Below are 21,588 nucleotides of genomic sequence, written 5' to 3'. Positions count from 1 at the left end.
AAAACCCAAACTGTGTTTATTAGATGCCCAATGTTGGAGTTGATCAAGCAGACACATACAAATGCTTTGCAAATAATGAGTATGGACGTGCTGTAGTCACGGTCACGCTCAATGTGATTGAAGGTCAGTGCAAAAACCTTTTCCAATTGTACCTGAGACATTTATCTTTGGCAAGCTGCGAGTACAAATAAAACAAGTGAATCAATTATCTGAATCAGCCGTGCCGAGAAAAACAACAATTCTGTTTTTTTTGCTTTTTGTTCAGTTGGGTTCAAGAAGAGCAAAGCTATGCAGGATTCGAGAATAGGTCTGTTTGCATCTATAAACAAGCAAAACTTTTATATATTAATATATGTATTAAATGCAACCTTCTATAGAATACATTGAAATTCAAATTATTTTCAGAGCAACGAGAGAAAGCAGCAGCCGATTTGAAAAAGAACCTGAGGACACGGTGAGCTCTCGTTGATCAAACCAAACATGATTTTAGCACAACATGCATTTTAAATGCTCTGTTATTATGTTTGTTAAATTGCAAAAGCACCTGAATGTGTCCAGCCTGACATCCATGGAAGGCATTTAATGCTGTATTGTGATTTCACAGAGCTGAACAAAAGGAGAAGAAGAAAGATGGGGAAGTCGATGAAAAATTTTGGGAACTGTTGCTGAGTGCTGATAAGAAAGACTATGAGAGCATCTGTGCTGAATACGGGGTGACGGACTTTCGCTGGATGTTGAGGAAACTGAATGAGAAGAAAAGGGAAATAGAGGAGCAGCAGTCACAGGTGTGTTACAAATCAACAGTGAAAACTCATCATGTACTATTGAAGTATTTTTATTTTACCCAGTTTTGCTAAAGCTTAAACACGTGAAACGAAATATTTACATTTAATGTACACTTTATATTATATACTACATATTAATTCTATTGGTGTAACGGTACACAGAAGTCTTGGTTATGTACATTTATACTGGCTTGGTACAATAAGAATACGAAACAATTTGAAAAAAAAATGCTCTTCTTACACTGAAAAAGAAAAGATTTCTGAAAAATTGTGCCAAACAATTCATATGGGTTGAATTTAAAACAAATTAAATTTAGTGATGGTCAACTTAAATTGTTTAAATTCAGTCTAAATAAATTGTTTACAACAACTTACTATAAAAAAAATTGTAAATGTAATTAGATTTACTTAAGCCCCTTTCACACATACAGACCTTTCCGGAAAAATGCCGGTAATTTTCCGGAAAGGGATCATGTGTGAACAGGCCCTTTAAATTTGTTCCGGCAATCTTCCGGAAAGAGAAGTTGTAACATTGCCGGTAATTTGCCAGAAAAAGTGTGTTCACGTTTAGAAATGTGCTGATGTGAGACGTCTACTCCAGCTAAACAGAACATTCAGAGGCATTCACATCCAGGCTGTTTATAAAAATAAGAGCCTTTGAATATTTTTCCTTTCTATGTTGCTTCTTAATGACAAATGTGTAAAAAATTATCGATGAAATGCTTATGATAAACCGCTGTTTGTTTACCTTCAATCTCTGCTTCAGTTGCTTGATGCGCGTGCATGTGAAGGAGCTGGAGAGGGCCAGCACACACACTCACATTATGTTCAAAATACTTATCCATCCACAGAATTTTTTTTTTTTTGCGGTTCGCGCTTCTTTTCATTTAAGACAATGTTAGCACATGTCAGCTTTAATTGTGGGGAAACTGGATAATTTTGAGCCTTTGTCAGCTATTTTCTTACCTTCCAATCATTTTTGGGGCGGGATCAAAATCAGTGATGTAGCTCAAAACCGCAAGTGGAGTGATGACGCGTCAGTTTCTCATTATTATTCATAGCGGAGTTTTCTTATCCTATGACAAGACCCTGCTTCTTAATTATTCATGACGGCATGTGCTTTTCGAAGGCAAGAAAGACCTGCAAAGCTGTGAGACCCTATGTTGATGACTGGGTGAGACCGCGTCCACGGACTCTGCATACGGCATGCAGTATTTAGCTGTTCATGAAGGGTCGTATGTGTTTGTTTCAATGATTCACAGGGTTTGTTGCATGTTTTTCCCTGCGATCCTGTCAGGGCCGTTACAGCAAAGCTGTATGTGTGCAGCAAGCATTTTTGTCGAGAGAGCAGTACGAGAATTGGAGAATGGTGGACTTTGTCTTTTATCAGTGGAGTTTGTTCACATTTAGACACATCGCGGTGCTGCTGTGTTCGCCTAAATCCTCTAGATTACCAGCAGGACTAATGGTTGGAATAGGCAGGGCAAGAGACCTGCTGCACAGAGTCTGCATTCAGACCCAGGGATTGATGAGAAGTCCTCATTTATAGTGTTTATATAAACATGATTATCTTTATAATGATATAATTTGTGGTTGTGTGTATATGAAATCACGAATAACAAATATAGCAGGACATTAAACTCCTGTTTATTTCTTTGCATTTTGACTTTGAAAACTATAAGATCATGCATCTCCTCACGGTTTGTGTCTCATTTTGTAAGCCAACTGACAACAGTTGTTTGCTCCCCTACTTCTCCCCTGCTCTGCTGGCCACACCCACTTCTGCCTCTACTCGCATAGCTCCACGCCCATTATGATGCATTTTTTGAAAAAATTCTGAGCTAGACTTGAACCGAAAGAGGGGGGTTTCATGGCCCTTTAAAGGGGCTTTAGACAAGCAACAAAAAAGCAAAGGAAAAAAATTATTTAGCTTACCCCATTGGTAGATTATTTAGCTTAAGAAAAAGCTCAATAAATTTTGGCATATTATTTCTTAAATTAAGACAACATTTTATGTTTATCTAGGAAATGCTTCATGATTTATGAATTTCTAGATATTTGGACTAGAAACAAGACAAATAATCTAAGTAAGAAAAGCATTATCAGCAGTGTGCATGTTTTTTTTTCTGTTTATTTTGAGCAGGCAGAAGTGTTTTGTCATAATCAGCCACAGAACTGCAAAGCTCAAAACAATAAGTTCAAAACAAATATAATAATGAAAAAAAATATTTGAATTTTTATACACATTCTCCTAATTATGAAAGTTAAGCTCAACACTCTCCCAACACAACAGAAAAACAAACATTGTTCACTAAATCTAAGATTCATTAAGCTTTAAAATCGAGACCTAAGTTAAAACGATAAAACAGGAGGTCCATCTTTGGGACAGGAGTTTGTAAATGCAACAAGGGACTCAGACTGGCTTATGTGTGCATGAGACACAACTGAAAATGAGATGAGATGCATCTTATACAATATAATTCCATTGTTTTTCTATGTAAAGACACACTTCAAGAATGCCATTATACACTGTTATCACACTGCTTGCACATGAGTGCTGCATTTTATGATGCCATATTAACATTAAAGAATTTAAACTTTTCATGCAGCACCACTCAGTGTCATTTCCAAAGCAGTGGACCAATCAGATCTCAGAGGCAGGGCAAGCATCGCAAGCCTGTTTACAGTGAAAAGTTTGCATGACTGTTTTATTTGATGGAACCATTCCTGAGACGGGATGAAACGATTATAGATTTTGGTTGTACGATTATGGTCTGAGGAATAATCACGATATCATGGCTACCCCCATATATTTTGGCATTCAATCATTTCAAAACACTACTAGTTTAGAAAATCCCTCCTTATATTTTAAAGTGTTATTTACTGCTGCTCAGTAAGCAAATAATACTGCACAATATAATGATAGTAAAAAACAAACTAAATTTTATTTCTCTTTGAACTTAAAAATAAATGAACAAAAGTTTTTTTGCCATTTAAACATAAGTAATCATAAAAGTAATCATTTAACACTGAAAGTAATTGACAGAACAATAAGTGAAATAACAAGACAAGAAATAAATACATTTTAAAAAATGTGTTTGTCTAATGTTAATCTAAGCATGACATTAGCTAATGCTGAGTTCAGACTGCACGATTTTCAAAGTATTCACTTCACAAATGTTTTCACACTCTATGACTATCTGTGGTAGGCGTTTCATCGGTGCCGTGTTTGCATTGCAAGATGGTTCGGCAAGATTCACACGGAATGACTTTACAATCGGAAGAATCGCTAAAAACTTTGTCTCGGTCTGCAAACACTCTCACAACCAAACACACATGAGAAGTAAGATGGAAACAACACTACGTCACGTAGTATATCTTTTGATATTACCTAATGAGACAGAAGCCTTTAGTGGGGTAGAAAATGAACTTATTTTGCTCACCTGGGTTTTGAAGGGAATTAGCAATTTCTCCTCAACTTTTTTTCCTTTTTCGACCTGGTAGTGGTATTGGATGACACGTCAAACTGCCAAATTTATACTACTTTTTTCTTTATTTCTTGGGTCCAAACAAACTGAAAATGAGCACTTTTAACTTCTCCCCAAATCTCCAGCTTGCCTGCAGATACCCATACTAGTGGATGCTGCTCTATCATTGGCTGTCGGTTATCAACAATGTGATTTCAGGCATTTGTCAGCGATTTCTCAAAACCTGTCGGCGGGTCAAAATCGGGGCTAGAATCATGTAGTCTGAACTCGGCATAAGTATTTCCCTTTAATAGTGAACAAATGGAGTCAAAGGCTGCTGAACCTCTGTCTGAAAGGCACATTTTTCATCAACTATATTATGAACTTGTTTGGTATTTTCAATCTGTTTAGTTTTTTTCTCTTTGAAGTAGAAATCTTTATATTCCATACAAAGTATAAAGCTGAACGACACCACATGTGAACGACCCTTAGTTAATAGCCTCAGCCATACTTAATCCAGTGTGTGTGTGTATTCGCCTCGGAGTTCAAGCTTGGAATTTAAACTAGTGCACAGTTGGCATAACTTTGTTTAGTTGCAGAAGTTTTGTTCGGCGCGGTGTTGACAAGCCTTTACGATTAATTAACCGTGATTAATTAAGCGCTCCATCTCACATTTTTTAGACTTAAAGGCATGTTCTGTGTAAAAGGCTCCTACGCGTTTCTTTTTTGCCAAACTTTGGTGACTGGCACATCTGGACTGACTGTATTCATCATCAGAGCACATAAATCAAACTAGAACACCTGTACAGTGACAGTTCAGGATGAATACAAGTGTCGTTACACCACTAATTAATACACAGGCACTGAAAGTGAATGTGTGAAATACCTCACTGGCCTCTAGTACTATTTTTGCTCAGGAAGTGCATGTGCTAAATGCCTCTGTAAATCTAGCCTCTGAGGTAGCTTTCGAAAGTTTCGAAAGGATATTTTTAACTTGCCTTTGCTTCCCTAACAGTACATTGAACACCTGAGCAACCTGAAACATATTGAAATCAAGACCCCGGGATGTGCCGAATTTGAATTTGAAATGGATCTCAAAGACCCCAATGCCAAAATCTTCCTCTTCAAGGTAAAAAAAAAAACAATTAATTATTTTATTTAAATAATAATTCAAATAATAATAAACATATCTGTTTTTTGTGTCACAGGATGGTGTTATGGTTCCATTCACCTTTGACACAGACGAGAAACACTCTCTGCGTCAAGTCGGCAGAAAATTCATCTTCAGTGTCAGCGGTCTGAATCCAGAAGATGCTGGATTGTATCAAGTCGATATTGAAGGAGTCAATGTTTTCTCCACTGACTTTAAAAGTGAGCTTTAAGCATTTAGAAAATATTCTACTATCCCTATTTAGGGACAGATTTACTTTTAGCATCCACCAGCACAGCCCTCTTTTTTTAAACTGAATTCACTAAAGACACGTTGAATATTATCAGAGAAAGGGAATGGATACAGTTTATTTCTGTGGCTGACCATATTACATATGGATGCGTATGAGTGTCCCTTTTCAGAAGCAAAAATTTATGGGAGCAGAGCATTTATTTGAATCACACACACTGTGATTTACTCAGTTTAGACCCAGCCAGACATAAAGTAGGACGTAAATGACAATGGGCTTTGAGAGCAAATGATCAGTCATTTTGTTCTGTTGCTCGCCATCATATATTTTCAATTTTTAGAAATGTCTTCTGTGCAAAACTATATTTTGGAGAATGCCACAAATCTTCTTTCTCATATAAAGAAAGTGGATTGCGATATGACACAGACACATTTGAAGTACCTGAGTCATTATACACTCAAATCATCACAGCAGCTTTCAAATCTCTTTCAAACCGTTCAAATGAGAAAAACGGCTATTTAAATTTTCTACACTTTTTACACAGCTTTTTTAGCTTCAAAGTACACAGCAATTCAACATCCAATTGCACTGAATAGTAAAGCAGCTTGAAAAATCTGCAATAACATCTCCTTTTGCACAAAAATATAGCAAAGTAAAATAACACAAGGTGAATAAACTGAATGAATTATAACTTTACATATACAGTCAGGTCCATAAATATTGGGACATCAACACAATTCTAACATTTTTAGCTTTATACACCAACACAATGGATTTGACACGAACAAGATGTGCTTTAACTGCAGACTGTCAGCTTTAATTTGAGGGTATTTGCATCCAAATCAGATGAACGCTGTAGGCATTACAACAGTTTGCATATGTGCCTCCCACTTGTTAAGGGACCAAAAGCCATTGAACAGAATAATAATCATAAATCAAACTTTCACTTTTTAATACTTGGTTGCAAATCCTTTTGCAGTCAATTACAGCCTGAAGTCTGGAACGCATAGACATCACCAGATGCTGGGTTTCATTCATGGTGATGCTCTGACAGTCCTCTACAGCATCTGTATTCATTTACTGCTTGTTCTTAAGACATTTTCCCTTCAGTTTTGTCTTCAGCAAGTGAATACATGCTCAATTGGATTCAGATTGACCTGGCCATTGCATAACATTCCACTTCTTTCCTCTTTGGTTGCTTTTGCAGTATGCTTTGGGTCATTCTCCATCTGCACTGTGAAGCACCATCTAATGTGTTTTGAAGCATTTGGCTTAATTTGAGCAGGAAATATTGCCTGAAACACTTCAGAATTTATCCTTCTGCTTTTGTCAGCAGTCACATCATCAATAGATACAAGAGAACCAGTTTCATTGACAGCTATACATGCCCACGCAATGTCACTACCACTACCATGCTTCACTGCTTAGGATCATGAGCAGTTCCTTTCCTTCTCCATACTCTTCTCTTCCCATCACTCTGGTACAAGTTGATCTTGATCTCATCTGTCCATAGGATGCTGTTCCAGCACTGTGAAGGCTTTTTTAGAACTCTAATCTGGCTTTCCTGGTTTTGAGGCTCACCAATGGTTTACATCTTGTGGTTAACCCTATGTATTTACTCTGGTGTAGTCTTCTCTTGATTGTTAACTTTGACTAGGGTTGGGTATCGTTTGGGGTTATTTCGATACTGGTGCTAAATCGATACTTTTAAAACTGTTCCAGTGCTAAAACGGTGCCTGAACCGATAATTTTATTTATTTTATACATTTCAAATACATTTATATATTTCCTTTGATCATTTGCTGGTTAGCATGAATTTAAGATTTGCATTATGAAATTACATTAGCTTATTACTAACGTGTGGAAAAGCTGTCAGCAAAATACTGAACTCCTTTTTTCTAGGGTTGGGGGCTTGTGACTATGCTTACATGGGTATCAGTGATCTAATGATTTGCCTTAATCTGAATAAGACAATAATATGATCAAAGTGTTTACATGAGCTGCATTTTGAATGTTCCTTTCATGATCCTGTCTTACATGTTATAGTCAGTGGTGGTTCTAGACCAGATAAACTGGGGGGTAAAAATGTTATGCACTGACTGTCACTATGGGGAAGATAAAAAAAAGTGTGTAGTGAAAAAAGTGTGGTAAATAAATCATGTGTTGAAGACGGAAATAAAAAATGAATGAAGGGAAAACTTAAGTTGAATATGACTTACATAAGTGTGACTAAAAACTACATTTGATCAATGTGTTACATCTGTTCTTTGGTACTTGCCAACTGTTTGTAAATTCAATACTGCATTTCTTAACGTAAAACTATGTACACTAGATTTCTGATTAATAATGGTCTCTGCCTTTAAAAGTGTTTAAAAAAATAAAAAATAATAATAATCGCTTTTACCTGTGTTAATTTGGGTGTCAACCTCTGACGAATGCGGGAAACTAGGCTAATGCGCACAGCACCATCAAGTAACACCCGACATCGTCTGTACGTACTCCTCAAAGTTGTTTAGAATTTAATGTTTAGAAATGGTGTGACAAAGCGTACCTATGTGTGCCTTTGATGCACCCTTTGATGCTTCTTACGTCCTTGTTGCAGCACCAATGGCACCGAAATTAGGCACAGAAATTTATATGCTGATTTGATCCGGTACATACCTGTTACAAATGTACCGGTGCTATAATGGCACCGGGTTTCAGTACCCAACCCTAACTTTGACACACACACCTTCCTCCTGGAGAGAGTTGATGATCTGGCCAAATGTTGTGAAGTGTGTTTTCTTCACCAAGTAAGGAATTCTTTGGTCATCCACCACAGTTGTTTTTGTGGTCTCCCGGGTCTTTTGGTGTTGCTGAGCTCACTGGTGCGTTCTTTCTTTTTAAGAATGTTCCAAACATTTGTTTTGGCCACGCCTGATTTTTTTTTTGCTATCTCTCTGATGTGTTTTTTTTTTTCAGCCTAATGATAACTTGCTTGACTGATAGTGACAGCTCTTTGGATCTCATCTTGAGAGTTAACAACAGATTTTAAATGCAAATAGCACATTTGAAATGAACTCTGGACCTTTTATCTGCTCATTGTAATTGGGATAATGAAGGAATAACACATCTGGCCATGAAACAGCTTAGAAGCCAATTGTCCAATTACTTTTGGACCCTTAACAAGTGGGAGGCACATATGTGCAAATTGTTGTAATTTCTACAGCATTCACCTAATTTGGATGTAAATACCCTCAAATTAAAGCTGATAGTATGCAGTTAAAGCACATCTTGTTCTTTCATTTCAAATCCATTGTGTTGGTGTATAGAGCCAAAAGTGTTATAATTGTGTCGATGTCCCAATATTTATGGACCTAACTGTATGTATAACTGTTACTGTTTTGCTTTTCAGGTCTATTCAATAAAATAAGAGCATTTCTTTAATATAAAACGATTAAATATAGATGTTACCACACTGTCTTCTCTACATTTACAGTTCCTGCGGCAGACTTCTTGGTAAAGATTCAGGAAGTGAAGGCCATAGAAAGGCAGGATGCCGTGTTTGAGTGCCTCTTATCTGCTCCGCTTTCTAAGATCTCCTGGCTAGGCAAGAACGCTCCTCTGGAACAGGGCGAAAAGTATGATATCTCTGTTTCTGAAGACATGCTAATCCATAAACTGGTGGTGAAGGACTGTATGCAAGTGGACAAAGGAATCTACACAGCTGTGGCTGGAATGAAGTCTTGTAATGCCTGGCTGATAGTAGAGGGTAAAATCAAATGCTTCAACAAACATTACACTACTTGGATGGACTGATAAACGTGTACAGATTATAGCATAGAGAAACATAACACACTGTGTACTTTTTTCTACTCCATTATGTGTATAACAATCCAAATATAACAATCTAGTTTTATTTTCCTTAATTTGATTGCACAATTCTATCTATCCATCTATCTATCTATCTATCCATCCATTCATCCGTCTATCCATCCATCCGGGGCTATATAAGAAATATTCATTAACTCATATTGTTGGCATTGGCAAATGATCGCTTTACAGATTCAAGGATGATTTGGCTCATACATTTAAAACTCCAATCATTTGTTCTCATTGTAGTCAAAATTCAAATGATTTAAATTAATGAATGATCAAGTTCCAATGGTTGCTTGCACGGCTTAATACAGACAGACCATACAAGTCCCATAAATAATTTCATTCTGAGAAAGTAAATGGATACTTCAAAATCTAAATGAATAAGAAGCACAAAAGAAATCTTCCTTGTACTGTTCAAGTGGCCATTTATGTCCATTACATCATTAAGAGCTGGATGTACGTGTGCGGTCTCATGCAGACATCCAGGAAGTTTTCCCCTCAATGACCAGAATATTAACACCTCAATTCTATGTTGGTCTGCCCTTGGAACAGCTGACCCAGATCCCAACCAGAGGGGCAAGAAAGCAGTACGCAAAACCACTCAAGCAGGTGGTGGAGGCGCAGAACTGATGAAGATTGCGGCAGAGCAGAGTGAGAAGCTGCAGAAGGAGCGTGATGAGAGGATGGAGAGGATTGAGCAAATGAAGCAGATTCAGGCTGAGGAAGAAGCTGCCAAAGAGGAAGAGAAACCAGCAGAGGAACAACCTGCTGCACCAGAACCACCAAAGCCAAAGCCTAAACCTCAACCTCAAATTAAACAAGAATCTGAGGGTCCAATAGAGGAGCCAGAACCTGAGCCCAAACCAGCGCCAGAGGTTAAGGAGGAAAAGCCAAAAACAGAGGAAGCGGCTCCACCTCCGGTAGAAGAAGAGCCAACAAAAGAGGAGCCAAGGAAGAGAGTGAGGACTGGGCCTCTAGTTCCCGACACTGTTATTGGTAAGGTGATTTACTAATTTAACCGTCATGTGGTTCTTTTAAAAAGAAGGCTTTCTTTGTGTATGTGTTTTAATAAAAAGTATAGGGTCATTGGGCACTGTAAAAAAATTATATGATCAATTATTCCTGACAAAATAAGTTTTAGGTCATTGTAACTTATTAAACCAACTTAACCATGCTCTAACTTAATTGTATAAGTTACGCAAGATGTTTTAAGCAGGGCTCGAAATGAACCTTTTTTCTTGGTAGTACCGGTGCTCCTAACTTCAAAAATGTAGGCACACCAGACAAAATTTTTGTCGCACCACCAAAAATTATGAGCACTGTTTTATATTAACAGATTCTATTATATATTAACACTCCAATCACAATTAACAAATAAACAAAAATCTGCAAGCGCTTACCGGCCCTGCACACACTGCTTGTCATGAATGAGATTAACTGAATTAACAATAATAACTGTGCTGTTCTAACGGGTGGTGTCTGCTTGCACAGATGACATTGATATATAACTTATTATTTGCATATGTCATCTTAATAGCAATAACAGTATTTTCATGAGTTGCAATATTAGTTTCATCTCGGTGAATGCATGCTTTTTAGCGATGGTGAATGCGGTGCAAGTCGCATGGCTGACAGCATAGTGACGATTAAATGAAGGATTAAATAACGTTAGAATTTCTCGTGCTTAAAATGTGTAGATTCAGTGGCAAACACGGTTACCTGAAAACTCCATCCCACTGGCTTTTTTAACTCACTGGAAGTCTTTTATACAGTCTTCGAAAAGTGTAAATGCTGGATTGACATTCATTACATGATCACTAATCAGATGTGCCATTATTTGTAACTTTATGTGGTTTCTAAAACTAAACCTGTCAGTGTTGTTTTTATTCTTTCGTATCCAGACCTTTACATTTTCGCGACTGTAGCTCCGTCATCGGAACGGAGTGATTGACAGCTGATTTTAACCAATCCATTCGCATTCTGTTCTAGTGCAGTGGGCCAATAAGAAGAGCTTGAAGGTGGGGCAAGCATTGCGGGCTTTGTTTACTGCAGCAAGTTGACATGTCAACTGTTTTAAACCATTCCTGAGCTCTGCTGTTTTAAGGTGCAAAGATGCTTAATGCGTGAATGCCTCCTAATTCCGCACATGTGGTGAACATATTGCTGTGAAAACTGGTCACACGACATCAATTTTATGCACTCGCTCAAATGATCCCAAATATATTTTGAGGTCGCATAGATAAAATTCCGGGCGCATATGGACCAAAACGGTCGCAATTTCGAGCCCTGTTTATTTACTCATAAGGTTAATTTGATTCAGCTTAAAAATTTAAGGCAACCAGGATTTTTTTACAGTGTGAGGAAATATCAAATTCTCCAAAGCTGTTCATAAAGCTTATACATACAGTATATCCAAATTAGGGCTGAACAATATATTGTTTGAGCATCACAATCTGTGTATCTGCAATAGTCACAGGATTTGATTATTTATTAAAGATTTTAAAAATATTATTTTGTAATTATTTACACAGTGATGAACATGTTATTTTAGGTTTGATTGTTCGATTTTTGTACTTGAATACTGTTAGAGTCCCCAGAAAAACCACAGTTTATTTATATATATATTTTTGGTTGCAATTTATTATATTGTATGTACAGTAGATGCACTTTATAGACAAAAGACTCATCTAAATTAACACAAAAAAAAATTAAAAAATTTCGCAATATATAATCGCTGTAAAACAAAAGATCGCAATGTAAGGTTTGTTCAATAGGGTGCAGCCCTAATCCCAGTGTAACATTGCAAATTCAATCTCAAATACAGCATTTTCATTGGCTGTTTTGCTTGTTGATGACTTGATAAAATTCCACACATTTAATTGAAAGACTTTTGTCTTTTAAATGTTAAAATTAATTATGACGAGTGATAGCAGAACCAAATAAAAATAAAATTTAGATTTTCTATACTTGTGGTCTTATTTTGTGAACTATTTTCATGGTGTAAGTAGAAATATACACAGTGAGGCATATTTGTAATTGTGTTGTAAATACAATACTGTTGTTAATGCACCTGTTGTTCAGACCCTGGAGTTCACTTCACCAGCGGGCTGTCAGATGTTCATGCCATCATTGGTCAGACAGCTGAAATGGTCTGCAAACTCAGCAGTGAGAACTGTGATGGCATTTGGTATAAGGATGGAATAGAGGTAAGCATAGGTTTAAAACCCATTCTTAGTCCCAGTGTGTATACAAATACTCAAATATAATAAATATTCATTTAGACACAAGCTAAAACAGTGTTTTTTTTACTCAGGAAATAATTTTGTTAAAATATCTCTATAGATAACAGTAACAGATGATCTGAAGATAGTCAAAGATGGAGCAGTCCATAAAATTGTTGTATCAAACTGCACAGAGGATGACAATGGAAAGTACCGCTTTGAAGCAGATGGACGTAAAACTGAAGCAATACTGGTTGTGGAGGGTAATTAATTATTTTAATAAATTATTTATCATTGATCACTGACTGATAATATGGAGATGCATGTTTGATAAGTCACAAATTTTGATATACTATCATATGCTGTCTTTCAGACCCACCACGGATAAATCTAGAAGACTTGGCTAAATTCTCAGAGCCTGTGATAATCAAGGTTGGCCAAAATGCAACATTTAAACTGGAGTTTGTAGGTCGTGAGCCAATGAAAATACAGTGGTACCAGGAGGGTGAGGAGATGCTTGAGGATAATCACATTAAGATTGAGAGGTCGTCTAGTCACAGTCGCCTACTACTTGTGAAGTGTCAACGAAAAGACAGTGGAGAAATAAAGCTGAAGCTCAAAAATGAGTTTGGAACCATTGAGGCCCGATCAAAACTCATTGTAATAGGTTTGTAATAGACAAGAGCCACATATTAATAAGAAGAATGTTGTTATATTTTGTAAAGAGAAATGACATTTTCTGAACTCATAATTCACAAGCAATCTGTATAACACCATTAAAAAAAACAAAAAACTCAATATTGATTTTCTTGTAATACAGATAAACCCACCAATCCAATGGGACCTGTAGATGTTATTGAAGCTTCATCATCCTGTGTGGAGTTCAAGTGGAGGCCTCCAAAGGATGATGGCGGTTCCCCTATAATTAACTACTATTTGGAGCGTAACCAAATTGGACGCAACACCTGGATGAAAATTGGGAACATCCCTGGGGAGCCGCATTACAAGGACAATGATGTCGACCATGGAAGGAAATACTGCTATCGCATTAGAGCCTTGACTGCAGAGGGTACCAGTGATGTTTATGAGACTAGTGATATCCAGGCTGGCACCAAAGGTAAGATTACATTTGTTTGAATTATATAAGTGTACTAAAATGGTACTGTTAGTGTATTAAAGTTCAAAAAAAAAGAAATCATAATATAGCTTAAGACCAAAATATTCTTTACGTTTACACATACATGAAGGTCCACACATCAGTCCAATGATTGTCCCCCCTCCCCTCTCCCCCGTTGGCCTGCACTCGCATTGCATTTTGCCTTCAGAACCTCAGCAGGCTTATGTCCTCGATGATGCGACTGTTCAGTTTATCAGTACAGGAAGCGCTCTAGCTCAGCAAAGTGGAGATTGCTTTAGTTATATTGTTTTAGTCATTTGGAATGCAGTGACCAGCAGTCAAAAATTTTGCTGAACAGATCCACAACTTTTGACGCTCATAAATTATCATAAAAGTCCTTGTGCTGCAGGTATTAGGAGGTTTCAAGAAGGTGCAGTTTATGTACAGTGAGGGGTTTGCATCTTTGATAAACTACTTCAGTTTGCGTTCATTGAAAAGTAAGAATGATTAATAAATCCATATAAAACAGTGCCTTAAAAGTAACGTCAGGTCTTCAGTTTCAGGCTCAGGTGTGCTTTGGCCAGGGCCGGTCAACTGAACCGTGCCTGAGCCCGATTTAGAGCAACACACACTTGTCAAACGAACAGGGAAAATGCTCCTGGGCATGGTACGAATAGCAAAGTGTGAGCGCACCATTTTGTTTGTCCTTTTTAAGCTAATAACAATAAACCTGGCCATTCACAATAAGACCTGAAATGAAAGCGATGAAATAAGAACAACAACAAACTCCTGAAGACAGCAAAATCAACATAGGTTTGGCAATAGATTTTGACATTAAAAAAATAAATAAAAAAATAAATAAATAAATAAATAACTGTTTTACATTTTAAAAATAGCAAATTAAAGCATTTTAAATATTTAGCTGTTCTGTAAAATAAAAATATCATATTATTTTCCAGTCAAATATGAAACCAGTATTTGGAAATAAAATAACATAGTTATATTAATATATCATCAACAGTTCTGGCCAAAATGCGCAGCCCTAAAAACATATTTTAACAGAAAAATTACTATTTCATTTTTTGACTACATGTATCATTTAAAACAACCACAGTAGATCTGGAGTTGTGTTCTCTTTTAAATCGGAGAAATCATAACTAGATTTCCCCCTGAAACTGTTTTATTAAAAAGGCTGATTTGTTACAGCATATCCTGGACCACCATCTACACCCAAAGTGGTCAGTGCCTTCAGGAACTGCATCACTTTGGCCTGGACACCTCCAACCAACACTGGTGGAACAAACATTGTTGGCTACAATATGGAGAAACGCAAAAGGGGCAGCAACCTATGGGGTCAAGTGAACCCTCCTGAAGAGCCAATAAAAGGTTTATGTTTTGTAAACCCCAAAGTTTTCTTAGTGACTTCTGCAAAACATACTAGGCCTTCGCTTATGCATATTTTACTCACTTTCCTCCCCAAGGCAAACAGTATGATGTGAAGGATGTTGTTGAAGGAATGGAATATGAATTTCGTGTGTCAGCCATCAATTTCTCTGGTGCCGGAGAACCAAGTGCACCGTCTGAATTTGTGATAGCCAGAGATCCCAAAAGTAAGTCGATGGCAGTAAGTCAAAAAGCATTTTCATAGGGCAAGATGACGTTCAAGGTTTGCTGAGATATAGCACAAAGGAACAAGAAAAGAAATAATAATTCTACAACTGACCTTTCTGTACTTCAATTTTGGATTTCAGAACCCCCTGGTAAAGTCATTGACCTGAAAGTCACAGATTCCACCTATAGTTCTTTGTCTCTGAGTTGGACTAAACCAAAGGAAGAGAAGGGCGTCCAGGATGAAGCTAAAGGTTATTTTGTGGAATTAAGGCCAGCTGAGAGCATAGAATGGGGTCGCTGCAACTCCAACCCACTTATTACAGCTTCTTACACAATTCTTGGCCTCAAGTCTATGGCTATGTATTGGGTCAGAGTGGTTGCAACCAATGAAGGTGGTGATGGAGAACCCAAGGATCTGGATAACTACATCATTGCCATGCCTCCACCTGGTACAATATGATTTCTTTAGTCAAAAGTTTGGACATACAGAATTTAAATTTGTTGTGATTATAAATTAAATTATGGGTTTTGAATAGTTTTTTTCCCCAAAATTTTTCTTGACTTTGACTTTTTTTTTGAACATGTATAAATCATATCTGTATTTTATATACAAATCTAAAACATAATGTCAAAGTTATATTGATTTATTTATTTATAAATCACAGAAATAATAGCATAACCATTGAAAATCTTGTTAACTCATCCAATAATGTTTAATACATCATAATGCTCCTCAAAGTTGTTTAGGAGAAGCTTAGTTCATAGTTTTATTGACTTAATATCAAATAATTTAAACTAGCACTTACAGAATGCAGAAATGTCCAAACATTTACCTTTGTTTTAAATACTCAACAATTACTTATCATTTAATGTATTATATAGTTAAAACTTACTATTTGATGTAAAACTCTTTTTTCAGTAAGGCCAAATTTCACCAACCGCAAAATGAAGAGCTTTATGGTTGTGAGAGCTGAAAATTCTGCTCGGGTCAACATAAACTTTGAGGTAACCTAAAATATTTACAACATTTTCTATTTATTGAAAAGCAGAATATACTACAATATGAACTCTCAATTACAGGCATCCCCAATACCAACTATAATCTGGCTGAAAGATGGAATGCCTGTGTCCAAACGAGTAAACATAAGCAATGCAGATGGGATGTCCCAACTCCTGATTGCTTCTGCGGAGCGTTCAGATTCTGGCATTTACTCCATTATTGTTAAGAACATGGTGGGTCAGGAGACGTTCAGTGTTGAGATCAGAGTGACAGGTAAGAGATAACGTTAATAAAGGCCAAGTTCATCAGTCCTAAAAATATTATTACCCTACTGTTGTTTTGCATGTAAAATGTGTCTCTGGATAAACTTGTTTGACCTTGAACTATATCAGCCAATTCAATTTCAAGGTTATGGGATAGCTCACCTAAAAATTAAAATGTGCTGTTTATTTACTCATCCTCAGGCCATCCAAGTTATTCAGGATCCATCCACCTTGTCCAAAGTCAAATACAAGCACTTTTCTAGCTTTTTCAAAATATTCCAGCATTTTTCAACTGTGGTAAATTATATAAATATACATACCTCATCACTTTATATCAGATGCTACTTGTTGAAGTATTCTATAGCATAGAATTAAAAGAAAAACAGTATTTTATAGTATGAAAGTCACAGCCAATTTGAATGTTATCATTCGATTGAATGGGTGTTATCAGCTTCTAGATACAGGCCAGTAGTGGCCTTCTGCGCCTACTGGTAGGCTCAGAAGGCTGTTATCAATCATTCACATGGTTAATCAGCTATAGATCACATACGGCTGTGGCCGAAAGTTAACAAAAATTATTATTTATTACATTTCCTATTGATTGTAATTTATTAACGTCTACCCCTACCCCAACCAGTCACAGTAATGTAAAATGGGCCCCTACTGGCCCATATTTATCAGCTGATAACCACTAATAAAGCCCATTCAATCGAGTGATAACATTCGAAGCAGGCGAGTACTTCAGTAAAAACTGTTGATGGGGTGTTTGCACAAAGCCTAACTTAAATCTTAAATGTGTCCTCTATATTTTTTCTTAAATCTTTATTTATTTTAATTAACGGTAATCTCCATGTATTTTCTCTTCTCCCACTGCTTAATCTAAGGTGGCAAATAATAAAAGGTATTGTTGAATTATGAAAGCAACACAATCACATTTTCAAGCACTTTCAAGAACTTCATCCAAAATCTAAACACTTTTCAAACCTTGAAAACACTTGATTAAAATTCAAGCGTTTTCAAGCATTTCCAGCACTCATACGAACCCTGGTTATTGATTTTTTGTAACCTTCAGTAGAACATTAAAATAGATTTTTAGCTGAATCTATGGTACTTAGTGATTCCCAAAAGTCAATGGTTACCGGCAGTTTGAGAGTCAAAAATGCATACACAGGTAAGACAAAATGAAAACCCCTAGCTTCTTACAAAGCTAAATGAATGGATTATGCAAGGAATTATTTACAACATTATTACTTTAAATCGACAACATTGGTTCTGAGTTAATAACAAAGAAGCAAAGCAAAATTAATCTCAGAAGAGAAAACTGCTGTGCGCTTGTATAAAAACAACATTTTATTGTGAATTGTGTGGGCAGTAATATAGTTGTATTGTTTGATTGAACGGGCCAATAGATCTACAGTAAGTAACCTGATATCAGTCATATCCATGTGGTTTGATGGGGTTTTATTACCGGGTCATTCCAGACCATATCAATATCACACGAGTAGCTGTGCAATATGGCTGTATATCAGCACTGATGGGAGACATGCGTTGGCTCGAGGCTGCAGACTAAGTGCCATAGTGCCCACCACCAGTGCTAATATAGAGCCATATCGCACTGCTACGAGTGTAATATTGCGTTTATACAACAGTTCGACGGCATAATCTTGTGTATAAACAAGAAAAACACAGTTTTTTGAGTCTCAAAAAAACCTTTTCTATGAGAAACTACTTTCTTTCACTATACCTTCACATCTGCAGCTTACCATCAGAACAGCAAAAACCATTGGTAATTCACCAACATCATTTTAGAGCTAGTATTTGAATGATTCTCTAGCTTAATGTCTAAAGTGATGACAAAACGGGTAAGTTTTGCTCACATTTTAAGATTATAAGGCTGAACCGCATGAAATGCCATCAGTCTAGAGACATTTTCCGGTATTTCTCTGTTGCAACAGGGATATCACAATAACTAACTCAGAATAAGCCAAAGCAAACACTACCAGTTTCTGTGGTATAAATACAGCACTAGAAAAAAATACAAAAGAGAGAGATCGACTTAAAATGTTACTTACTTGATATACAATCTGTTCAGCTGTAGTTTGAAACCAACCTATGCAGTCTTTGCCACCATCTTGTGGTGGAACGTCAACCATCACATTCTTTGGTCTGCTCAGACAGGCTGATGGCGACTGACATGCTGAATCTCTGAAATTATAAATATTTTAAAATAGGCATACCGTTATAAATAAACTGCATAGTTGCAATCTAAACTACTACATTCTCGACTAAAAAAGCCTCAAAAGTACATTATGTTGTCCAACAAGTGCAATGTTTCAAACGGTAAAGTGTCCTCTGCTTGTTGCTGTACTTGTTGCTGTGGGTGGAGTAATACACAAGGGTAAAGGTTGAAGAGGCTGTACGAGTGCTGTTATTTGCAGAATATTGCACAGCTATCAGCCAATCAGAAGATAGATAGATAGATAGATAGATAGATAGATAGATAGATAGATAGATAGATAGATAGATAGATAGATAGATAGATAGATAGATAGATAGATAGATAGATAGATAGATAGATAGATAGATAGATAGATAGATAGATAGATAGATAGATAGATAGATAGATAGATAGATAGATAGATAGATAGATAGATAGATAGATAGATAGATAGATAGATAGATAGATAGATAGATAGATAGATAGATAGATAGATATGTATGTGTGTGTGTGTGTGTTTATATATATATATATATATATATATATATATATATATATATATATATATATATATATATATATATATATATATATATATATATATATATATATATATATATATATATATATATATATAGTACTTTAGGAACACATCCTACGTGGGAAAAATCTCTAAAATAATATTGAGGAATATTTTATGGATGGTGTGGATACCTGGTATGTTTGCAGATGATCCCAAACCCCCTGGCCCAGTGGAGCTGGAAGAAAATGTCCCTGGAACACTGACAGTCTCCTGGGAACCCTCATCTGATGAGAAACGAGATAATCACTTGCACTATATGGTGATGAAACGAGACTCTGTCAAACGAACCTGGCAGACAGTGGCTGACCACTTATTTAACAACAACTTCACAGCAGTTAACATCACGCCAGGACGGGAATATAAATTCCGTGTGTATGCCAAAAATGACATAGGCCTCTCAGATCCATCCGAGTCCTTAAAATGGGGCGTTGTAAAGAAGAGAGGTGAGATCTGGTATAGTCTTGATAAAAACATACAAATACAGGTGAAGTCAAAATTATTCGCCTTCCAGTGATTTTTTTTTTTTTTTTGTATATATTTTTTCCAAATGATGTTTAACAGAGTAAGGACTTTTTCACAGTATTTCCGTTAATTTTTTTTTATTCTAAAGAAAGTCTTGTTTGCTTTATTTCGGCTAGAATAGAAGCAGTTTTTTAATCATTTAATATTATTACCCTCCTTAAGCAATATCTATGTTTTGATTGTCTACAGAACAAACCACTGTTATACAATGACTTGCTTAATTACCCTAGCTTGCCTAATTAATCTAGTTAAGCCTTTAAATGTCATTTTAAGGTGAATACTAATACCTTGAAAAATATCTAGTAAAATATTATTTATTGTCATCATGGCAAAGATAAAAGAAATCAGTAATTAGAGATGAGTTATTAAAACTATTATGTTTAGAAATGTGTTGTAACAAATATTCATTCTGTTAAACAGACATTGGAAAAAAATATACAAGGGGGCCAATAATTCAGGAAGGCTAATAATTCTGACTTCAACTGTATGTCTTCTTCAGATTCTTTGCTCTATTGAATAAATCCCATGTTTTTCGATGTTTTGCAGAAAAGTTCATCCTCAACTTACCCCCATCAAAACCCTGCAACTTTGACTCCGCTCCCAATTTCACGGTGCCACTAAAGATGCACACAACCCCGGAGAAATATGAGTGCTACATGAGCTGTGCGGTGAAGGGCAATCCAAAACCCCACGTCACCTGGTACCGCAATAACATCAGCCTGAACACCAACATCAACTACTACATTTCAAACACCTGCGGCGTCTGCTCTATGCTCATCTTGAGAGTCGGTGCCAAAGACAACGGAGAATACAAAGTAGTGGCAGAAAACTCTGTTGGCCGTGCTGAGTGCAGCACACAGCTGACGATTCTAGGTATGTTGTCAGAATAGGTGTGAAATTACCACCTCTTATTTAGTAGAAGAACTTCATTTACATCTGTGGATCTCATACTGTATATGTGTCAGGGTCAAATATAACATTTTCCATTGAGGGGCAGCTCCTGCTTTTATCACTAAAGCTGCTTACGTTCCAAAATTAACCGCTACTTCATTTATATCTCCGTTGTATCACTAATGTTTTTAGTGGTGATTAATCTAGACACCTCTAGTGTATTCTTAAGCTCAACAGAAATGCGAATAATTGGCTGTAATGCTTAACACTACAAAAATTGCACTTAAATCGAAATGCAATGCCACAAGCACACATTTAAAAGTAATATGAATGAACTTTTTTCATACTTAACTTCGTCAGACAGGAGAGATTTAGCCAAATTTAGATTTTTTTCAGAAAACTCTGATTTTTTTTACTAATTTGTATTTATGTAAAGTCCATTTATGTAAGGTGACCAAAAATTTAACATTGGCATATTCTAACTGTAGTGTTCTAGTGCAGTGTGTTGTAACTGACTAAACACCAAGTTAATCTATAACCAATGAAGACAAAGTCGCAGTAACGTTGATCATCTACTGTCACTCTTCTTATTAGCATTTGTGGTGAAAACTGCAATAAACAAACAACAACACTCAAAAAAGTGTTTAGGCTT

The 21,588-nt window shown here is 36.4% G+C and overlaps 1 protein-coding gene across 1 annotated transcript in view; it reads left to right on the top strand.

Annotated features, from left to right (window-relative positions):
* igfn1.3 (immunoglobulin like and fibronectin type III domain containing 1, tandem duplicate 3) overlaps positions 1–21,588 on the top strand; it is a 35,015-nt gene that overhangs the window by 11,853 nt on the left and 1,574 nt on the right. The window contains exons 5-23 of the mRNA XM_056460428.1: positions 24–123; positions 266–307; positions 406–454; positions 605–785; positions 5,268–5,381; positions 5,461–5,623; positions 9,131–9,403; positions 10,063–10,506; positions 12,592–12,716; positions 12,853–12,994; positions 13,105–13,398; positions 13,552–13,848; positions 15,055–15,234; positions 15,330–15,458; positions 15,600–15,908; positions 16,379–16,464; positions 16,540–16,732; positions 19,670–19,966; positions 20,592–20,918. Of these exons, the coding sequence (XP_056316403.1) occupies positions 24–123; positions 266–307; positions 406–454; positions 605–785; positions 5,268–5,381; positions 5,461–5,623; positions 9,131–9,403; positions 10,063–10,506; positions 12,592–12,716; positions 12,853–12,994; positions 13,105–13,398; positions 13,552–13,848; positions 15,055–15,234; positions 15,330–15,458; positions 15,600–15,908; positions 16,379–16,464; positions 16,540–16,732; positions 19,670–19,966; positions 20,592–20,918 (3,745 nt within the window). The remainder of the gene's footprint in view (positions 1–23; positions 124–265; positions 308–405; positions 455–604; positions 786–5,267; positions 5,382–5,460; positions 5,624–9,130; positions 9,404–10,062; positions 10,507–12,591; positions 12,717–12,852; positions 12,995–13,104; positions 13,399–13,551; positions 13,849–15,054; positions 15,235–15,329; positions 15,459–15,599; positions 15,909–16,378; positions 16,465–16,539; positions 16,733–19,669; positions 19,967–20,591; positions 20,919–21,588) is intronic.

This window comes from Danio aesculapii, chromosome 6 (assembly GCF_903798145.1).
Source record: "Danio aesculapii chromosome 6, fDanAes4.1, whole genome shotgun sequence".
Taxonomy (NCBI): domain Eukaryota; kingdom Metazoa; phylum Chordata; class Actinopteri; order Cypriniformes; family Danionidae; genus Danio; species Danio aesculapii.
This window is presented reverse-complemented; position numbering and strand designations above follow the sequence as displayed.